The 23,231-nt window shown below is 38.9% G+C and overlaps 1 protein-coding gene across 5 annotated transcripts in view; it reads right to left on the reverse strand.

Moving 5' to 3' along the window:
• enox2 (ecto-NOX disulfide-thiol exchanger 2) overlaps positions 1-20,919 on the reverse strand; it is a 154,095-nt gene extending 133,176 nt beyond the window's left edge. For 3 of the 5 annotated variants that reach the window (XM_068592453.1, XM_068592421.1, XM_068592429.1), the window contains exons 1-2: positions 20,782-20,919; positions 7,637-7,732 (exon numbers count right to left, since the gene is read on the reverse strand). In XM_068592453.1, coding sequence (XP_068448554.1) covers positions 7,637-7,724 — 88 coding nt within the window. In that variant the 5' untranslated portion in view covers positions 7,725-7,732; positions 20,782-20,919. Of the gene's footprint in view, positions 1-7,609; positions 7,733-20,781 lie in introns of those variants that run through there. The other 2 variants (XM_068592438.1, XM_068592446.1) reach the window with 2 other exon arrangements.
• Positions 20,920-23,231: the final 2,312 nt, after the last annotated feature.

Consider the following 23,231-nt stretch of genomic DNA (forward strand, 5'->3'; position numbering starts at 1 on the left):
GAATAAAACACCGGTGCAATTCGTACATTTACATAATGTCATAAAATGACAAAACCTTTAATGATTTTGTGCATAGCCTTTTGTAAGATGTGGATTTCTTTGGGAGAGGGGGCATTTATGTTCTGACACACACACATAGAGAGAGAGAGACAGAGAGAGAGAGAGAGAGAGAGAGAGAGAGAGAGAGAGAGAGAGAGAGAGAGAGAGAGAGATTTTTTTTCTTCACATGCTCCACCACAAGACGTCTATGTGCTGTATGTTCTGTCTCCTGCTCTGTATGTTCTGCTCTGCATGATCGGCCGACTTGTCGTAAGAAACAAGCTGGATTCTTTGAGGATCTTTAGTCCTGCATAGTGAACACCTTTAGCTGTACACCTGTAATGTCTACAAACAACTACTAACTCATGGCCGAAAGTAAAATATTTAACTGGAGCAAACTGTCAAAGGTTGTTTGTCACATATCTTTTCCCGTCCCCTCCATTGTAGTGATCGGGGTCTTGGTGCTCTTTTGTCCGGAGGGCCTTATCTGGCAGGAAAGCGCCGAGCTCTGTGCTGCCGTCTGGCATGGGGATGGAGGCCAAGGCCTGCCATCCCAGATAAACCTCCCTCTGTTCTCCCCGCAGCCCAGCAGGCTCCATGTTTGCCGCAGGTGTCAGAGAAAATGTTCCTATAGCTATTAGACTTCAGCGCTGCTGGTGACATGTCAGCACCTCTGATTGGAGACGACTTAAGTTGGGGGAAAGTGACGAAGAGAGATATGGACACGTCAATTTAGGGACAAGACGGAACGAGGGGGAAAAGGTTAAACTGGCGTGGCCGCCAAAAAACTGTTGCTATGGGGAAAATCAAGGATGAAAGTTGTTGTTGTATTATTATTATATTTCTAACCAAAGTGCTTTTCAAACTACTCCGCAGCATTATCAGCTCAATCGGCAGCTCTGTACATGCCAAGAAACTCAACATGTTTACACAAGAGGCTAAATAAAAGACATTGCTAAGTTAAAAACAAATACAAACTAATACTCCTTAAAAGTTAATGCACAGGGGAAGTCAAAAGCTAGAAATAATTGCATGTAATGATTACCGTACACTAGAAGGAAAATGCATCCAAAATTGAACAACAGTGGCAGGTTGTTGTAACGCACAGTAATGATGCTTGTTGCTGACTCTGTTCCAAAACTGTCACCAGGGGGAAAACCTTGTTAGGCTCATCGGCAGCCATACTGTTTCCAGGTGGCAAGAAATTGGATACAAGGAGGCATAATTGAATGCACTAACAATTTATCTCCTCAAAAACAGTTTAAAACCTAACAATGAACATTAAATATAGGTGGATAACTGTTCAATTCTTCTTTTACAGCTTTTTTGACATGAATGACAATCAAGAGTTTGCTTTTCGTGAAAAAGCAAATGAATACAAAGGTGGTCTTAAGAAACAAGAGCAGACCAGTGAGGTTGCAACTAATGACTGTGGTCACTATAGTGTCGCCCTAATGTGCCAATTATCTGCTCAAAGAACAAATTAAACATTGACTCTACAAATAAACGTTTTGTTTTTATCTGCCCAAACAATTGGTTTGCCAAAATGAAAAGACAAGAAAAAAAAGCACATTCTCTCTAAGATGAGGAATAGCATTAACATATCATCAATCAATATAAATAATTAGAAATGATTAGTTAATTTTCTATCAGTTAACTAATCGATCAATTGTTGCAGCTTTAGTTTTCAGTGCACACTTTCAAATGTCAAGACCCACGTAAACACAAATGATGTTTGATGTTGTGCCTCCCAATGATTGAAATATCCATTGTCGCTTGAGCCCATGTGGGAATACTGAAGCCAATGTTAATGTTAATAACACGCGCCACGCCACCTTGCCAGGCAGGAAGCAGGACACTGAACTGGCAGATTAGACCACCTGGCCCTGCCAGACCGTCAGCCTATTTATACCCAGACAATGATTTACCCCGAAGGCAGAGAAACAGAGAGCCAGGGTAAAGCAGCTCTGTGGGACATCCCCACGGTGGAGATTTTAAAAAAGAGCTACGAAAGGAGGGAACTAATGACATGTCTAATGAAGTCTTCCCCTGCCACTGTCGTTTCTTCAACCACGAGGAAAAATCCTCAATGGGTCACGGTTCGAGGGTTATGGGTGAGTCTTATGAGGTGGATATATAATAATAATGTATCTGTGCTTTGACTTTGCTTAATTTTAGAATAATAATAAAGCCACAAAGAACTATTTGCTGTGTAAAGAAAGTGGCCTAATGGCATGAAGAATGAAGCCGCTCTCCCTCTGTGTTGGTTGTAGTCAGAGTTTCTCTGTGCGTCGCTGACGTTGCGTGATGCATGCGTTTAAGTGCACGTCTCTCTATTGTGCACCACACGCTAGCTAACCACGTCCGCTCTGCACTGCAGTCACCACTGATGACGCCTTCCCGACCAACGCCGTCTTCTAAGCATAACCCCCACTGTAGCTTTGTCGGAGCGGTTTGAGCTGCTAGCACAGGTAGCCGCCGGCTCAGCCGATGCCATGTTGAGAGCCGTGTGGAGACAATCACCTCAGCATAGAAATGCCCTGAATTTGGATATTAATATCTAATTTAATGAGACACTCAAGAGACATATTTCATGATGAACATTCATTCTTCCAATCTGACACCGACGATGTGGCCTATATACAGTACATGCTACACAGGACTGCCATAAAGCCTTTGATTACACTTTAGTTTGATCAATGTTTGATCAGTCACACTGTCAAAGTTGGTGTCAGACTTCACAAAACCGCAAGAAGCAACTTTCCATAAAGTCAAGCGAAACCTCCAAAATAACAAGCAGCAGCATGGTTGAATGGTTTGTGAGTAAATGTGGACATGAACTGAAATATGCTTTGGGTCTTATCTGCTCTGCAAACTCTATTCTAAAAGTAGCAATCTTACATTTTTGCAGTAAGCCACACTGCAATTAAGCGAGGAAACGACTTGTTTGGATTCAAAACCCCCTAAAGAGCTCTATTTTTTGCTCCTGCCGCCGCTGACATTTTCCCATTAGTGGCATGGACGCTAATGTGGTGGCACCAATACTTCATTTCAGAGAATGTTTTGCACAGTAATGAACGTGTCACTGAGTTAAATTAACGTGTCGTTGTGTTTCACAGATTCAATAAAAGTAAAGAATTTGAAATCACTCAGATATTACATGTCAGAACTATTATCACAGTGCATATCACCATTGTGACAGTTCATGTTGCGGTTACGCAATTTGGATTTGGACAGATTTGATGCCATTAACTATGCAATGTCACTTTGAACATCAACTCACTTTAGTCTTACCCAAATTATAAAGCTTAGACTACAAGACATGACTGATATTGTGATGAGTGAGGAAAACAACCGTCAGCAGAGTTAATCGTACAATCATATTCAAGTATTTAAATGGCACGCTCAACTCAACACATCTACAAACGTTAGGCTTCTGCGAGAAGAATCAAGGAAGCGGCTCCACAAACTCGTCCTTGATGACAGAAAAAGATCTTAGAGCTCACTTTGGTAGAGCGTTCTGGATTGTTGCAAATACTGGAGTCAAAATCGCGAATCCAGTATGCGCATTGTGATACAAGTGTGGGTGTGGCAGAGAGAGCGAGCGTGTTTGTGTGCGTATGTGTGTGTCAACAGCCATTTCAGCCTACTAGATATCCAGCCTTGTTTTTCAAAATACAAAAGGCTGGAGGCAGAGATGAGTCAAAGTTATCGCAATTAGCCAGCACCATCACAAGACTGCGGCTGTGGAAAATAGTGGAGAAAAAGACATTTGAGATTCTCATAAAGTGTTCGTTGAACCAAGAGGTGACGGTTTTACTTTTTGGACTCAGTGACTTTGCCCACTTGCATTGTCATATTCTGCAGCATCATGCATTCAAACACAATAGAGATCGGCGAGATAAAGATGAGCAGATGAGAGAGAAGAGCTTGATGACCAGTATTTATTAAATGTGTGTTAAATGGAGACAGAGTTTCATCAACTTGGCATTTATGTTGTTTTTTAAGCAACTGTCATAAACGTTAGGCTGAGTATTCTGGCTATCACATCTGTTCTGCTCTTTGTCGGCAGAGATGTTAGAGAGAGTTTAGCACTCAGCCTGGGAAACAGGTGGAGCTAAGTGGAACTAATTTACTGACTGTGTTTGTGTGCATGTGTGCGTGTGTGTGTGTGTGTGCGTGTGTGTGTGTGTGTGTCTCACATGAAAGTTGGTGCGGAAGACAGAGGCAGACAGATTGACACATGGAGCAAAGGTGAGTGCTAATATTAGTCTGCTGCCGCGTCGGTTTAGGGCAAGAGGTTAACAATATGAACCACAATGCAAAAAAATTGCTCTTGATCCATCTGCGCATCTTTACTCTGAAAGAAATCAGTGGCAGCTATAGTAGCGGCAATTCTACCAAGTTGACCTTTTTTCTTAGATGCCTCTCAAAGCGACGAAGTAATTGTCTGCCTGTCAGACCGTGCAGGTGAGGATAATCAAGATGCATCTTTGATTCTTGAAAGTAAAGAACGGCCATATTAATGAAATACTTTATCTGTATTTCACAGTATTGTTGAATACCTATAGCAGGCAATGTGGCTCCAAAAGCAAAAAAAATGGTGGACAAAAAAATATTGAGAACAGATTTATTGGGCCTCTACTATTACTCCCTTTCCAAACCTGAACGCAGCCTCTCACAGGAGAGTATTAGAGTTTAAACCTTGCAAAATCAACAGGAGATGGAAAATAGCAGAAGCAGACTGCAAGAGAACTTGACAGAAAATGGCTCCATTCTCCATTCAATTCAAATTGACAGCGATTTGTCCTGGTCTGTAAAATGTCTGCACTTGTAACCGAATAACAGGCAAATATCCCCTCTATTTCACAAAGACAGGAAGGAGTACCTGGGTTGCTCTTGAATGTCAAATAGCTGTTCTTAGTAATAACCTGTAAGAGTTTGATAAACATTCGTCTGTTAAGCATCTCTGGAAGCGTGTACTGTGTGTGTGCGTGTGTGGTCACGTTGCTGAGTCGAGCAATCTGCTTAGCAGCAAAAATCAAAGACAACAGCACATCAGTATTTTGAGAATGATTTAAAGAAAGAGAACTGACAAAGCTCTTATCACATCTTACAGTCAGCTCTGGTGGGTGTATTTAAAGACAGGATGACCAGAAAATCTAAAATGTCTTGCAGTGACAAAAGAATTCTCTCATTCTTTCACCTTGAAAGTTGATTTCTTTTTTTCCCAAAAGCCGCAGTGGCGGACATTCTTCTGTGACCAGTTCAAAAACGGGAGCTTTGACCCATTTGCTTCCTTGCTGGATATTAAACTGGGACATTACACCGTCTACTGAGTATCACGTGGAAATCTAGTGTGTGTAAAATTAGAACGAGGACTTAATCAGCGACCAGCTAATATTGCAGTTCAGGATCCCAATTTTCTTACTTATGGCAACATAAATCACTTTCAAGTTGCGGTTAAGAGTAAGTGAGAAATTCTTGAAATAATTGCACTGCGTGGCTAAAAAGCGAAATAAACTTTTGTCCGTCTGGACTTAAAAAGCACGATTGACCCACAGCCCAAGAGACAGAGGAAGTAAAGCTTTTTCTGCTGTTTCATAATTCTCTCACTTTGGGGACAGACATGAAATCAATAACCATGACCATATTAATAGGTTTATCGGGTGTTATTTGTTGTGGTTATGCAGAACAGTAAATCTATGTTCACAGGAACACTCGTAATTTAATTAGGACACCAAGACACCGTTCATGTTACGGCTCAGTACAATGGTCGCTCTTCATTTTCGTGCTTAATACCGTCAAGCTCCACTCTGCATGATTATGAATGAGTGCAACAACTCATATCAATGAGTCCTGCTTCAAACAGGTAGCATCAAGCATTGTTGACTCTGGCTTCTCCGCAAATAAGCTAAATTATTAGTTTACGTAAGTACAGGTTGATAATAGCCATTTAACGGTGCAAGGCTGCCAAAATGTTTAGTGACCCATCAAAACTCTGTGTCCAACCAGGATCTACCAAATCAACCACAGACACAAATCATTTGAAGAAAAGTAAAGGCAATAGTACAAGTTTTACAAGCTAAATGCAAAAAATAAAAGCAGAATTTACATTTTTTAATCTGACAGCTCATGCATATTTCATATAGTCCACGTTGTAGCTGCAGCTCATGGAGTAGAGTCTATAGCTGCCATTCCTGGGTCGCAGGAGGTTTTATTAGTCGCCAAATAAATTTGAAGAATTTTTTATTTAACATTTATATTTACAGTACACCTTTGAGATACGTGGCAGAGTCTGAAAGTTCATATTGTTCTGATAATTGTCGCCAACGTTGAATCCAATAAGAAAGGTGATGGTACATTCTGTTTGCTTGACGTATGAGAGAAAATGAAAACAATAAGAAGACCTGGTAACGCCACGTAAATCCATTTATTTGGTCTTCTTTCTAGAGGATTCAGCATGCAAACATGTTTTCAAAAACGCACGCATGAAACAAAGTTGTCATTTATCGAACATACATCTCTTTGAACAAGCTGGTTTACCCATTGTTATTCTCACAGAGGTCTATTGTGTATTGGCTGGTGACGTTTTGTCATTATTAGGAAGTGGGTCCCCAGAAAAAAATACAATCCACATTCAAATATAAACCATATTGACTCCATTGCATGCAACACAACTGGTGTGTGAACCACAACTCTCATATGGTTGGACGAAAGCTGTGTTGTATTCCAAAATTGTAAATAGGACTAAACAATGAAGCAGTATCGCACCTTAATTTAAATGGTAATTTAAATGCCAACGCAGAGCCTCCTCCTCAATATAGATTGTTGTTCAGCAATTTTAAATGGGTTGTTATTGTAAAAGACATGATGGTGATATGCCTTTAATTCCTAAATTAAAACAGAGGTTAATATAATTACGGCATTAACAGAGAAAATACACAGCTGTATAATCAAATGCGCAGGGCTCTCATTTGAGCCTGTGCACGAACAAAGGCAGAATATAGTCAGGGAAAACTATTTGACACGCAGCCCACATCTCCAGTAGTTGTTAGTTATTATGCAACAAGTAATTATAGGAGATACCGCTGTTGTTATCTGCTGCTGGATCTGATGGCAGATTTAAGTATTATTAGCTGGAAAAGCAAGCAGCACCTGAGTGCTGCCTATGAAGAATAACCAAAAAGCAAGCAAAAAATGTTCACAGCGAAATGACACTCAAGATAAAATAAAAGGACAAAAATAATTTGAACTCATAACTCAACCCACGCAAGGATTTTTATTCATATTTCCTCGAGAACAGGTTTTCTGCTGAAGTTATGAAACTAATTCACACGGTGCTTCAGAAATGTGTTGAATTTTGGTATGTCAATTGGAAATAGACAAAATTAGAGACAGGTAAAAAATAGAAAGAAATATTGAGAAAAAAAAAAAGGCAAGATTGTTAACTGTTGAATTGCAAAATTAGGCAAAATGACGACAAAAACAAGGCCTTAGATGAAACGCTGATGAAACCTAAACAAAACTCTTTCCATGATTTAGTGGTGGACCACCGTCTTATGCACACCTGCACAGGAAGCCATGGCGACCGTACCTTTGTCGTTGACGTCATGGAACAGATAGTCTGAAGTACCCGCCCACTTTACTCTGGCACAAAGGCCGTTGCAGTAGTTTGGCTTCATCTTTGGTCCTACATAACACAAAAGAAAAAGATATAAAACATTTCATCACGGGTCTCATTTAGCTTTCAAGCTGTGGAACTAAAGCACTCACCATTAAGTCCGTTTTTTGATATAGCACATTTCAGTTTGGGATGCTAAAGCGCAGCCTGGAGGCAGCTTTCACACCGACGACAGCACTGCTGCAAAAACTCAAGGTTCGTCACTCATTTTAATGAGACCACTGCTTTGGCTCGGCGGGGGATCCCATCGCAGAGGGATCAGGCAAAACAATTGGTTCTGGTCCTTTTTTGTCCCACAGCACAACGTTGGGTCATTAAACAAAACACACTGTGCTTTCCAATCGATTATGTGCACGCACACATAGGAAGTGAAATACCTCGTCGCGTGGATCTTGTGGCGTTGTACTAATTTGCTGCCTACCATGCATGGAGGAGAAAATGATTACTTCTGTGATTAACTTTCCAGAGCTGTACAATCAAAGCTCAGAGGAGTACAAGGACATACACCACTGTCTTTGCATTTTAAACCTCCATCCTGGGCTTGTTCTTTTGTATTCCATCTTCTTAACTTGCACCCTGTGCCAAAACACTCACACGTACACAAGCCCTTGTTGTTTATTTCATAGTGCAATAGTCGGTGTGAAGGTCTCTAATGCAGCACTGAATGCTGAGATGAGCAGAGAATGTTGCTTTAATCCCAGAGCATTTGAGTGAGGAATAAAACCTCAGAGGCAGCCTACCACAGCAGCATACTGTATAAAGAACAGCAAATAAGCAAAATAGGAATCACGTAACCCAGAAGACAAGTTAAAATCCAGGCTGCTCACTAATTAGAGCTGCAGAATGAATCTAAAGCTCAGCTCGATAGGCCACTAAAATAGGAAGGTCTATTTACTGCAGCAGAAGAGAAGAACTACAGCATCACACGCTGCTACAGACCCAGCAGGAAGTGGATTGTTTCTGGGGATTAAAAACAATGTATTTTATTTTCCTCCTTGTGGCCCCATTACAGTGGTTAGATCTCCAAAGAGTGAAGGCTGGAGTTGATGTGATTTGAACAAAAGCTGCTCCTTCAGAAGTGGATTATACCGGCTGTTCAGAATTTACAAATACAACAACGGGATGAATAGGTGTGCTTGCTTTGATCAGAGTAACCAGACATGTGTAATGTTATTTTTTCCCCTCGCTCTCAGCTGATAATGACGAAGCCTGATAATAAGACTGAATTTTTTCGTTCCACTGCATTCATCTGTTCTGACACTTTTTCACGTTAGCTGCTTTGTTGTTTTGTTTCGCCCAAACCAATCAGTGGCAACTCTAGCGACCTATTTCAGCTGCTGAACAAATCAATGCGTTGCCAGAAATTCAGACTTCTGGAGCAAGTCTAATCAAGACTATTGCAAAAGTCACTCTGCGATTTCACATTTTCCTCCTTCCTGTGAAGTTTAGGAGGCAATACCGTCCGACCGAGCCATTCCACTGTCCAGGGTCATAATATGATGACTCTGTCCTGAGCCAAATCTTTGATGAGCCTACACCCATGCCCACCCACTCCCTCCTCAACATCCGGCTCACACTTGCAAAGAAACTAGTCAGAGTAATGAGAATCAATGTGGGTGTTAAAAGTATTGGCAGTCCAGCCCAGGTGCTGCGCTCGGTGCCATCTTTATTAGTCTGGAAAAAAAGAGCACCGGTCTCAAGCCTGCCAGCTCCAACTCCAAATAGGAGAGCATTGATCAAAAGGTGAGGCCGGGCTGAATCTACCCCTTAAATTGCCTGCGTCCCTCCTGGTTCTCATCGCAAGAGCTGTCAGTCGTCTGCCAGGTAAACCAAGGCCTCCGTCAAAGCGAGGCAAAGGTTAAGGCCCAGACAGAATGCAGCTTACGCAAGAGGTAGAAAGTCTTGGAGTCTATAGATAAGTCATTTATGTCACTAGATATAGATATATCTATATATATATTTATATAGATATATAGATATATATCTATGTCTATATATCTATATCTATCTATATCTATATCTATATCTACAGATATAGATAGATAGATAGATAGATAGATATAGATATCTACACAGACGCATTTAACCACTTAGTTTGACAATTAACATTAGCTCTTGAAACTTGCACGAACTTAGATGATATAAAACATACATACTGCATTTTAAAGCAGCGATTAAATGTAATTTAATACGTCTTTAAAATGCTGGAAAAGCATTTACCCAATATCATTTAGTGATTTAGTGTTTTAGTGAGCATCGGCAGAAGACTGCTACTGTATGACAGAGAAAAGGTCTGATGGAGTATCAACATGTTCTCATCACATACCGACGCATTGTCAACTCCAAAATAACTCACGCTACGACTACGAACATCGGCCTCAAACTCCGGTCTCTGGTGGCAAGTCCTGTTTGTTGGACCTGTTTGCCTCCACTCCACCCACACGATGTGTATTTCTTTTGAATCTTTACACTATGTCATCACACTACCGGAGAATGTTCTCTGAGCATTTAATGATGACAGTGATGGGTGGACTCCGTAGTTACTTCAAAGTCTGTATACAGATGTTTGCGGGTGCCTTGTGCGTCAGTAACTGACGCAATGGGGCGTGACAAAGCGTCTACATTTGACTCGCAGGGAATGAGAATAGACTGAGAATATAGAAGAGGCAGACAAGAATTTGCCAAAAAGAATTGAATGTTAAAATGCGATGTGTACCCGAAGAGCTGACTTTACAGTAAACAAACATATCTTCTGATCAATACCCAGAACTGTGTTCTTTTAACATGATTGCAAACAGGATTTTAAATAATGATTTTTTTTTTTTTACGAAATATGAAATGATTCACTACTATCATGGACTTCAACTTACAGAACTATGTCGTGATATTGTGAGCTAATCAGCAAAATAAGAACTGTTGGACACTACTCAGGTCCTTTTCTCTGCATTGTGAATTATGTCAATGCTGTCCGACTAATTAACAAAACAAATGGTCATGTTACCTCATAAGAACTTAGTTAATAAGCTGTTATGCAGCTTATATTTCTAAAGTATATTATTAGGGCTTTCATTAGGAAAGGGAATCGGAGGGGTAACTGTATGCGTTTGCTGTAGTCAATGCAGAGTGTATTTTCTCAAATGATTAAAATGGCCATTTGTGTTGTTGCACTGCTCTGCTTAAAATACATATACTAATGTTGGTATCTAGTCTAATTAGTTAAATGGAAGATTAACCCCTCCCTGTTAAAATCATGAAGGTTTTTCCCCCCATACTTTTACACAGGTAGCAGGTCTTACCGTTTTAACATTGTATAACTTACATTATTTCAGAGAAATCTGCTGTGTCTATTATGAGGTTTCAACATTATATTGGATAATAACTCGTACTTTTCAATAGAATCTGTTGTATGGGTGATGATGAAAGAAACATTACAATAAAGTATTCAAATATATTCACGAAAATCTTATTTTATTGTCAACGAGGAAAATCAACATCGTAAAGCTTTCACTGCGTTACCTGCTGAAGGAGAACAATTTATTTCTAAAGATCCATCCATCTCTGACTCCAGCACTCGAGCGCTCTCAGGGAGGGAAACCAGTCAAATCCTTCCACACATTAACCAGATGTCTGGCTGCTTCAGAGGCAGAGCTCTGTCAGAATTGTATCCTGGCTTTAAGGCTGGAGTCATTTCAAATGTCTTGGCAGCTAATCAGCCGCTATCATTCATCAAAAAGTCAAAGTGACAAGGCTAAGCCTATCCTCACAAAAAAATCTACCAGGGTAAGATTGTGTTTCAGTTGTACAGTCATTCGGAGCTTTAGTGTTTGATAGGCTTGAGAGGAATCACATAAATGAATCCAGTGTGTGGCATATTTCTGGCTGCAAGCCGGCAACGGATTTTTTTTTTCCTGAATGCTACACGGATGAATAAAAAGGTTTACTTCATACGTTGCTCCTTCTATAATCCGACAAATAAAAGCCCAATCCAGATAAAACCAGGAAAGCAAGACAGAAAGATGGCAACTAATCAAATACGAACAAACTTGGGACACAAGAGCTTTCCCAGCGTTTCTAATTCCACCTTCCGCTAGCTTGAAATATGTAAATGTCATTCATAGGACATGAAGGGTGAAGTATGCAATAATGTTGTGGCCACTTTTTCCCCTCTAATTGAAGTCCTCACACCTCATCAATAGAACTGGAGATTTGGTTCAATCACCAGAATTATAGCCAATCATCAGCACCGCCTGATTAAAAGTATGGCTTTCATCTTTGTGAAAAATATGGCATTTGGGAAAGTAACTCCCCCGTCCAGAAGCGCTGGGGTCAAGCTCAGACGATCAGTGCAAAACACAGTGTAAAATTGAGCTCAGGAATTTGCAAAGTCGTGCAACGCGACTCCGCCTCTCTACTCGTCAATGTCACCGCGGCTTCCGGATTTACCGAGGTATGAAATTAATTGTCTTCACACCTTTTGGAGACTTCACATAAAATCAACTTCTAGTGGGGCGATCAACCTTAAAGCTGAAAGCTACATCGCCTAAATGACTGACCACAGGGAGTGAGAAAGGATATTGCACTCACGTGGTTGGACCACTTTCAACAGCAATTCAGTCTGACAGAATCGGCTGTGTATAACAGGTGAGTGTTTAGTGGACTAGATTGAACCTGTTATCAAGCATTAGGTGGCCTGAAAGTACAACCAGTGCACTCATATTCATCCTGGGTGGAGATGCAAGGTCACTGTGAAATATTCATTCATCTTTTATGTTACATACGTAGAACTATACAGCAATCCCCATGTAGTACGAGTCCACTGCTGCATTTTTTAAGTCTCCTGGGAAGCGTACAGCGTATGCTCCCATACTGTCATCTAAGCGCGTGTATTTTTAAACCGGAACGGTAGGTGATGTTTAAACTTAGGAAATGGATTTATTTTTAACAGCCGTTTGAGTGAAGTACAACAGAAGGTAGATAAGACCTCTACGAGGGAGGTGACTATAATTAAGTTACTACGCCAACTAAATGTCTTCATCTGCACATTAACTTTGCCCTCATTTCAACCCCTGTGGTGCACATCATGTTGCAAATAAGAAAATTTCTGACAGTGAATACACTTTGAGTGATGTACCAGAAAAAAACATTCAATTAAAAAATCCCAAGTCTCCCCAGCTGACATTATCTTTCATTACCGTACAAAGGGAAATAATATTCTCCCTGTCATCAGTCCTTTACCGGTATGTTGTGTTATTTTAGGAATAACAACTGGCAGCAGGAACATGCTTTATTAGTCACAGTAAATCCAATCCTGAGAATCCATGGGATTAAAAAAAATACGCAAAAGTAATTTTGTATATCAGCAACACATTGCAGGTAGACTGCTTTTCCACAAGATACTTCATCCAGTTGAACTCTGCATCACTTGATACTGAACGTTAAGCGTCTCTTGAATATAATTAAATACAATACACAATTGAAGTTCTCCATCATGAATGCAAATGAATGCAAATTATTTATGCGTCGTCAGGTTTTCATGATGTGATTGAAGGCTTTAAACATATTTTGTTATTGTCGCTGCTGCAGGCATGAGGAGTGAACTACTATCTCCGTTCAGTTTATAAGTTTTTTCCCAGCAATTCATACACATAATTTCACTATTAACTCTTCACTATTCTTTCAGTCACTTTGTTGTTCTGAGTAGGGTAAGTACTGTATGGAGACCAGAAATACACACCCGCTTATTGATTCTCTCAGATGGCACCCTCCCACCGCCTGCCTCTTCTTATCCAGCTCCAGAATAACAGGGTCAATAAAACATCTCATAATGAGAAATGTCACCTTTCCTCACCCAAAGTGGGACAAAAACAATTTGGTTCAGAACATGGGGCGCATTCTCAACATGGTGCCATCCAACAAGCTAAGTTTAGCAGGATAGCCTCAGGCAGCAGAGTCTAGTCAGACAGAATTTGTGGATGAAATCAAAACAGCGCCGGGGCACTTACACAACAGATAAGGCAAACAGTCAGGACACCGTCTTAAATTTAGAACAAACAAACAAATAAATAAACACTGAAGCAAGAAACGACACTGATATTTATAAGCAAAAGGCCAGCTGTAATAGACAGATATGAGTTTACATTCACGTGAATGATGGGATGAGATAAATCATCTTCATTATCGGGACGAGATCTACTGATATTTAAAACAGAGTGACTGCAAAAGAATAATTTATTTCTGCAGTTTTGAAGTTTTGATTTTCATTTCAAACTAATTTGAACAATAGTCAATAACTACCAGTTGTGCCAGCTGATTACTCAGTTGCATTAATTAGAGGCTGATGTCACTGGCTAACACCCCTTGTAAAGAAAAGTAAGTGCTTCTTTACCTAAGTAAACATTGGGGTATCCTACTTCTTATTGGCACGTTGGTCATCAGATGTTTCCTTTGAGCAGTGGTCTACAAGCCTGTGGGGACTAATGTGTGCATGATGTGAGAGCTCTGGGTCTTTTGACATGTTGTTGTTTTATCCTGCAAACAGTTTAGGCCTGTGACATCGGCCTAATTAATGCAACTGAGTAATTGGTTTGTGCACATGGTATTTACTGCTGCTGTTTCCGTCTCCTGATCTAAGATGAACAACAGGGGAAACCGATCCAAAGTCTATATTTTCCTCAATAATATAGTTGCAAAGTGGGCTTAAAGCAGACCAACATTATGACAGTGAAAACAATTAAGGATTTAAGCCGCTTGTTTTGAGACGTTGAGGATATTTGTCATTTTTAATTGATGATCAAAACTTTTCTTTTGCCAATTAACTAAAATAAAATGTATTAATTTCCTTATTATGAAGAAAATCCAATTAAAAAGATGATACCATGGCCCAACACTAATTAAACGTTGTTGCTTGGCTGGCAACCATGCTTCAACTTTTGGTAGCGGAAACAGAAATGAGGTTGCTAATTTTAGCAAACCTATATTTTAAGAAATTAAGATCCTATGCAAGTTAATGTGACATGAAAGAATAAAAGCTTTTTTACAGTTACCAAAGAAAATTATTTGTGGTATAAAAACACAATCATGAGTTTCATATCAGAAATGATTTATTTTAGGTCGTCCCTGTTTTTTAAAAGCGGTTGCCACTGATGGCAACTTAAAGCCAAGAATTGGTTGCCAATTTTCTCAAAAACAGTAGTTGCCAGTGGCAACTGTTACTGCCGTGCTCTTGATACTATTGACAGCTTAATAGCACTCAATTAAATAAATATAACTTGTATTACAGCTTTCCAATAATGGTTTCCTCCAGTCTTTTGTAATGTGTCTGTGCGCCGTCGTAGCAGGAAGACTTGGAAAGGATTTTGACAGCGTTCCTTTCAGCATGAACAAAATATTGAAGTTCAATTGTAGTTTTTACAATAGCAGCACTCTTGAGATGTGGTGCACCAGCAAAATGTCTGTCTCGTTCATGACTGACATGTGCTATAAAAACACATTTCATGCTTGATAGCAGAAGTGCACATGTTTTTTATTATATGGCAATATAGAACTTGTCTATGTTGCATGTAAACCTATACCTCATTAACATTCCTAAACAAGCTTCCAGCTTCTCTGGCATTGCACAAGGGTTAATAAGAAGAGCATGGTATACTTTATATGTGGGTTCTGGATGCAAAGGGACCCACAGCAATTGTAAGTGTTAAAAAATATTGACCATATGTTGGAGAGTGGCAGAGCTATTTATAGAACTGCATGGTAATAAACTAAATGAAGATTGCAGAAGGAACCAACATATTCTTCCTTGTGTTCACAAAGAGGAATGGATGTATAACTCCACTGCTCGACCCTCAAGGACATGAACGTAAATGTGTTTCGCCGATCATAGTATGAGACTAGTGAAGAATATACACAGCCACGGGGTAATGTCAAGCTAATCCATCCTAATTCTTATCTTAGCATCTCAATTATTCTATTAAATAAAGTGTTTTCCAATTAAAATACAGACCTGTCAATTGTTGTTTCAGGCAGAAGCACTTAATCGCAAAACCTGACAACTGATTTGTGTGCTCCTTCTGAAGCACAGCACAAAGCACTGGCCACCACTGTTAATCTCTTTGGACAGAACTAAATTATGACATGAACAGGCCAGCTTCATTCTCGTGTGAAAAGCTGAACTAATTTAGCATGCAGGGCAAGCTTCTGACTTCAAACGTGAGGTTAGTGCAACTTTATATTGAAGCTTGGTTCTGTTTCAAGCAGCCAGGGTCACCTTACCTAACATCCAAATTTAACTGAACTGACAGATCTGAAATGCAGTGCAGACAAATGCACTTTTAATGGGACGGTGATTGCTACAGCAGTTTACTACAATAGCATATTATAGTGAATAATTTATCTTTTAAATGGAAGTTGAAAGGCCTTTCGAACAAAGAAGAGAGAACTAATTTAAATTGAAAAAAAGAATTGACTTCTTTACTAATAATGAATCATGATGAAATCAAAGTTAATCATTGTCAGGGTGTAATGCCACTTACCATGTCTGTGGACATATGAATATCATTAAATATGAATCTGACAAGGGTGACAATGACTAAGGAAACCTTTGTGAGTCACCATTGTGAATCACATGGTGTTGACACCTCCAAAGTTTATTTGGTAAAGTTTTGAAATATGGGAAGGGTAAAAAGACCTGCGTGTAGGTATTACAGATGCTTTCCCTTTAGCATTCATGTTAATATGGCTTGGAGTAAATATAAGATTAGAAATGGCCGTGTTTTGTTAAATATAGTCATAAATAAAACAATATAATGCATCAGCAAAAAATATTTAGATAGTGAATGAATTGTGAGGATTTAGACTCTTCGCTGTCTTATTTTAGAATAAATTGAATATCTTTTGGCTTTCAAATGCAAACAAACAAGCAATCAATTGAAAACCATAGGCTTTAGGAAATTGTGTGAGCATTTCAGTACTTTATATTTTATCGCCTAAATAATCAAATAATCAAGAAAACAATCATAACGTGGATCAGCGCCATCCAACAAACTGATCCAACAAATCGGATCGCTGCATCTCGGTGGAAAGAGTTTGAAGGACATTAGCTGCTTTAGCTACCTTTGTTGTCCATATAGTATGATCCCCATCCCTCATATTTCTTATCCTCACCAATGTATCCATTGTTACCAGCTGATTAGACTTAAACAATGCAACAAAGCACATGACCTCATACATGTAACAATAGACCTCCTACTCCAATCCCCTCTGCACTCACAGCTGTGGTGTCCATATGTCTCTGTCCTGTGCTTCCAACAAGTCAAGCACAAATCCATCAACAAAGCAGTAGATCAGGTAACACTGGCATCGGTGCAGTTCTTATTTGTGCAAAGCAAGGTCATGGAACCACATGGATGCTGGATCAATCAGACAGATTAATGAAGCACAACCTGCTGACATGAGGAATATTGACACCCCTATTACATCTTGGTGCTGCAGTCCTCAACGCTGTTTAAATAAATCAGGCCGAAAGTAGAAGGAGGCACGAAAACTACTGATCCTAATCTTTCACAAGAAACAGATAAACAAAATACAAGAAGATCTGAACTCTGATGGAAATGGGGCTCTTCCTGGCAATAATAAATGTCCCAGAATTAAATACCATTTTAGTAGCTGTAGCTACTTTGCTTAGTATTTAATACACAATAGCTTAGAAAATCTTCCCCTTTAATAAAAACGCAGTTAGCTAATTAAAGCTGCAGTGATTAGTCGATCAACCGAAAATGATTCAACAACTATTTTGATAATAAATGATTGATAAAGTCATTTTGCAAGCCCTCTCAAATATCTAAAACATCTCAAATGTGACAATTTACTGTTTTCCCTTGTAATATACGACAACAAATTTAATATTTTAAGGTTTTTTACTTTTAGTTGGACAAAACAATCAAATTAAAGACATCACCATAGTCTCTGAGAAGTTGTAGATTAATGCCTTTTTTTTAACTGTTCTTTAATATTTCATAGATTGAAGAGTAATTTTAAATTTAACTGGCAGATCAATCAACAATGAGAATAATTCTTAGTGGCAGCTCTAAAGCAAACGTTTGCTTGGAAAGGACGTAATCGATTATCAAAAAAAGTTGCCGATTGATTTTCTGTTGATTGATGAATAAGTTCATCAACGTCAACTAATCATTTCAGTACACTGAAGGAAAGACACAGTCTTTGAAAATTTAAACTTTGTAGAAAGAATACAAGGTTTTGGTTGCATATTAAATTCTGGTTAAGAAATAAACTAGTTAGGCATCCACTGCCCAATCGTTTGATGAATTGCTCTTCGTTAGCATCAACGAAAATACGTTAAATTACAAAAACCTGATTAAATAGTTTATATTGGTCCACGGCTCTGCAGCAGATATACCTACGCAGTTGCTTCTCTTTGAATAAACTCGATTTCTCAAACGCTTGAAGCAAACGTAATTTTTGCTGCCCAGATTTGGTTGTATTTCTGATCACAGGGACGGGAGTGGGCATGAACAAATGACATCTGTTTTTTAATCAATAGGAGGATTAACAAACGCATCTCTACACAAAATGTCAAGTCAAGATTTAGGATTATTCCTGTGAAGACATGCTTTACCTTATTTTTGGACTTAGATCTTCAGACCTGTATGACACCCCATATATCACTGGCATTAGGTTACCATTAATGACTCAGTAATCCTTCAAATATCTCCAGAGAAATGCACCTCATCATGAGGTTTCTGGGAATTAATGTATTTGCAGAGGTGTCTTCGGTAATAATCCTCCATATTTTTGAGGCTAGGTCTCCACTTTCATGCCCTTATCAAAGGCTCATGTCTGAACATTGGGATAAGTACGACAATTATTTCCATATGACTCGCACAGTGTACAGGAAACTGTCTGAATGCACACAAGAAAGCGGGGTTTTGCAAATGTATGACAGCACAAGAAAAAATATTTTGAACCCAAACTGTTTTTCTATAAACGATTCACTACTTGACCCCTGTCAAGTTGCTTCCAATTACGTTGATCGCTTCATCCATTAAAGTGCTTTAGGGGGCAGAGAAAAAAAAAGAAAGAAAAAAAAGAAAGCAGAGGACAAGGACAACTTAATAGACAATATAAATAAACGTTGGCTACATACAAAAACCACATGGGTAATTTTCTCAGAAATAATGTCTTTTATTTTCTGGTTGCATAAAAACAGATCCTTAAATTTGTAAAGTAAAATTACAACGCAGTTTAGGGTGACCTCTGCCATGTACTTGGCCATGAGATTTTACTCTGTACAGTTTGAGAAAATTGACTTCCAAGTCAGCTTCAATGACATAATGATATTCAGAAGTTCACAATGTCCAATATTCAAACGGCTATAAAAACAGATCCTTACATTTTTAAAGTAAAATCACAACGCAGTCTTGTTCAGGGGACCTCTGGTATGCACATGGCCTTGAGATTCTACTGTACAGTTTTGGAGAAAAGTGACTTCAAAATCAGCTACAATGTAATAATGATATTCACAATTTCACAATATTCAAACAGCAGCTCCTTAAACTTGTAGTAAAGCCATGTAGTAAAGCCTGAACAAGACTGCGTTATAATTTTACTTTACAAATGTAAGGATCTGTTTTTATAGCAGTTTGAAGATTGGAAATGAAAATATTTCTGTATATTGGAATTATGACAAATATTATTATGTCATTGAAGCTGACTTTGAAGTCAATTTACTTCAAAACTGTACAGTCAAATCTAATGGCCATATACATGTGCATGTCAGAGGTGAGAATGAACAAGGCTGCATTGTAAGTTTACTTTACAAGTTTAAGGATCTGTTTTTATAGCAGTTTGAATATTGGAAATTGTGACATTATGAATATCATTATGTCATTGAAGTTATTTTTTAATTCAATTTTCTCAAACTGTACAGTAAAATCTCAAGGCCATACACATGGACATAACAGGAATCAGTCTGAACAAGACTGCGTTTTAGGTTTACTTGACAAGTTTAAGGATTTGTCATTTGAATATGAATATCATCATTTCATTTGAGCTTTTGAGCTGGCGTCTTTGTGCTCCGTACCGTAACACCTTGAATAGAGGTGCATTCAAAATTGCAATTGAGGCTCACTCCGCGGATGTGGACTCACTTGACCGCAGTACTGGAGGCACATTTAACAACACATTCAGCAACTGCCTTCTGTTGAGACGAGTTAAACCTTCAACTTCCACGAGATATTGACTGATATACTACTTTATGTTGTAGAACTAAACAAGTGTGTTAACCACAGACCTTATTGCAGGCATCTAACCAACACTCATTCAAAAAGCCCATTCATTGATGAAACGAGGGAACCCGGAGTGCAGCAATGCAAACTCATTTCCGGGTTTCAGGACTCATTTCTGCAGCAATGGTGATTTTATACAAACGTGTATTTGTGTATTGCTACAGCCAAGCATGTACAACTTTAAACTGTTTGAAATTTATAGCGTTTGTCTACAACAAGGTTAGAATAGGGGTCACAATTCTGGGTCTCCTTACCTAGACGCATCTCAAACACTTGAATCTCTAATATTCGTCTGCACTGTGTCATTATTGGTAAAATCCCCTGTGCTCACAGAAACATACTTTTGACCTCTTACCGTACTATTACTTAATACTATCACCTTCTCTTAAAGTGGAGAAACATTGCGACTGCACCAAAGTGAAAGATACTAATTAACAAAGGTTGCATTTTTAAAAACAGACCCTATGCAATTCTGACGTTATTCTGTTACACTGTTCAAAAGTAGTGAAGCTACGTTGTTACATGACGCGTCTTACTTACGTGACGTATCCGGGAAACACGTCACTTAGCGAGTCAGCACCTATTCGTGGCTACATAACGCGTCAGGTGACACTTAAAGCACTTTGTCTGCGGCAAAACCATTAAACACACCGTCAACTTTTAGCACAGTGTGCCTCTGTGAAAACTTGAGAGAAGCTAACGCTAACTAGCGCCGACTTATAAGTGAAACAGGGAACTAAGAGGAAGTATAAAAAGTACCTGGCTCCGACGTCTGTCCTCATTCATGCTCTCTGTATCGTTGGAAGGCGTCCTTAAAAATCCACGCGACACTTGAAAGTTTCTTTTCAGTTGTTCCTCGTTGAGTGAGTAAACAGCAAAGCGGATGGCTAGCAACGAGAGCTGTCAAACAATGGCGGAGCCAAGTACGGCAAGCGCGAAGGCGCACGTGCTTTTTGTTGACGTTTTTTGCGAACCCTTATGAGCAAGTGTTTGGTGCTAGTGCTGCTGTCAGACAAGGTGTGGGGCCAACTTAATAGATAGAGAGCGTAAAAACATAATGTAGATCATGATGAAGGAGGTTAAAATGTACAGAAACTACTTAAATATCAAGTGCAAATCTAATTAAATTATGAATGTTGAGCTATGGGCTATCAATGCATATATTTATGGGTAATAAAGCATCTCAGGAACTTCATATAGGATTGTGATGGATATTCAGTTTTTATTTCTAGTCTAATTTCGCATACATTTATTTGATTACTTATACAAGTGTAACCTCATGGAGTAATAACTGTAGAAGTGTTTTAAAGACACATTTCTGTCCATCTGCTGTATTCATCAGAACTCGTTATCCTCTTTTATAGCTGGACTTATTCTTGGGCGGTTATCTAATAGATTCTCTTCAAATTAATACAAAACTATTATGTAGATGGGATTGATTACATTTAGAGTTGCATGAGTTGTCCTTACAGGGGGAAGTTATTCACTGAAATCCAAAAGAAAATCCAGCCTACTCTTCCTGGTATATATTTTACACATCAATAAGAACTCATTGAAGTCTGCAGTAGTAAAACTAAATATATATATAGCTTAATGTGCAGAAGAACAGTTTTGAGATACTTTACGTGAGCATTTAAATGTTACTTTTCACTTATATTCCACAACTATTATTGTACTATTAGCTGTATTTACTAATTACTTAAGACAAACCAGACCATACGCTCACAAAAAGTATCAAGGCTCCTTATCAGTTCAGATATCTTTAAGTTCATAGTAGATTAATCTAAATCCTCTCCAAATTATTGTTTTATTAAAAAAATTGTTTAGGTGCAAAATAAAAATCCATTATTGCACACAATATAAGTTATATGTAAACATCAGTCCCATGCGGCCATTTCTTAGCATGCGGCCATTTCTTAGCACATTTAATTGATAATACCTTTGTATTTTTACTTATGTAAGATTTTGAAAACAAGATCTGTATATGTAAGAGTGTATTTTCTTTTAACATATATTTATTAGTATTTTTTCTGAGGAGCTGTGATGACAACATTTCCCTTTAAGCCGTCATGACTTAGAAATGGAAAGCAGGACTCTAAACATGTTTATCGGCGCTCCCCATTATTCATTTTGTTCCTGTGGCACCTTGGGCTCAGGATTTGCAAAGGCTTAGTTTGTCTGCATCCTAATCTCTGACAACTAAAATAGCTCAAAGCAGATTCTTCTCACTCCCTCACCACCTAAAGTACACTCTCGTATAGAGATGACAGGGTTAACTGCCAGAATGACTTGATTTAATCATCCAAAAGCAACAAAATAATGGACATGTCATTTTAAAAGCGACTAAGATCACATTTCTTCCGTTATTATGCAAATGAGTTCAGTTTGTGTGTCATTTCACTTTTCTCTCACTTGTATGCCATGCCATCTCCGACTCTTTGGCTTATTGTTACTGTTCTGGTGGCTAAGCTCTCTCAGAGATGCTGGGGCATGAACAAAGCCATCATATCTAGTGAATTCTCATTACAGGGGGATTATCATATGTGCCAGCATGCATTCCACTCCCACATCATTAAGTGTTTTGGACCATTTACAGCCAATTACACCATTGCTAATGCTTTTTTTGCATCCCCCTTCCCCCAAGGCCCATCATGATATTTTATATGTTTTGACAACTCAGCACAAATTTATCTTCTTTGGTTTGTTTGCATTTGATTGGACTACCTGGTAATCATTATTTGCCCTGTAGCAGACGGCCTGTTTCTTCTGTTTGACTAAACATTTGTACCTATTACAGCGCACGTACGCTCCAGCCAGACGGGAGAAAGTGGTACAGTGTAAATACTGATCCGAGAGATATATTAATGCTTAATGAGCCTTTAATATTCCCGAATGATCGCTAATCCCAGTTAACATGTCTCTCCCAGCAGGAAGATATATCGTAACCTGGTTCACAGCAGGTTGCTTCAATTAGACGCCTACTGCACAGCTTCAGCAGCAACACACACACCTGCAGTTCCTGGATATATTGTGAAGAGCACATTCAGTTTGATATTTTCAGATAACAACCCAAGGATTTCTTGAAAAGAGAATGTAATACAGAAGGCTGCCCACCAACCAGGTTTCCACTTTGTCTCATTCTCCTGTGACAACTCAGGGGTTGTCAGTTTTCTTTCAGCACTCAATGACGCGTGAGTTGTGTAAATTTG

This window comes from Clinocottus analis, unplaced genomic scaffold (genome assembly GCF_023055335.1).
Source record: "Clinocottus analis isolate CAN_PGR_092001 unplaced genomic scaffold, fCliAna1.0.p SCAF_10, whole genome shotgun sequence".
In the NCBI taxonomy this organism is placed as follows: Eukaryota; Metazoa; Chordata; class Actinopteri; order Perciformes; family Cottidae; genus Clinocottus; species Clinocottus analis.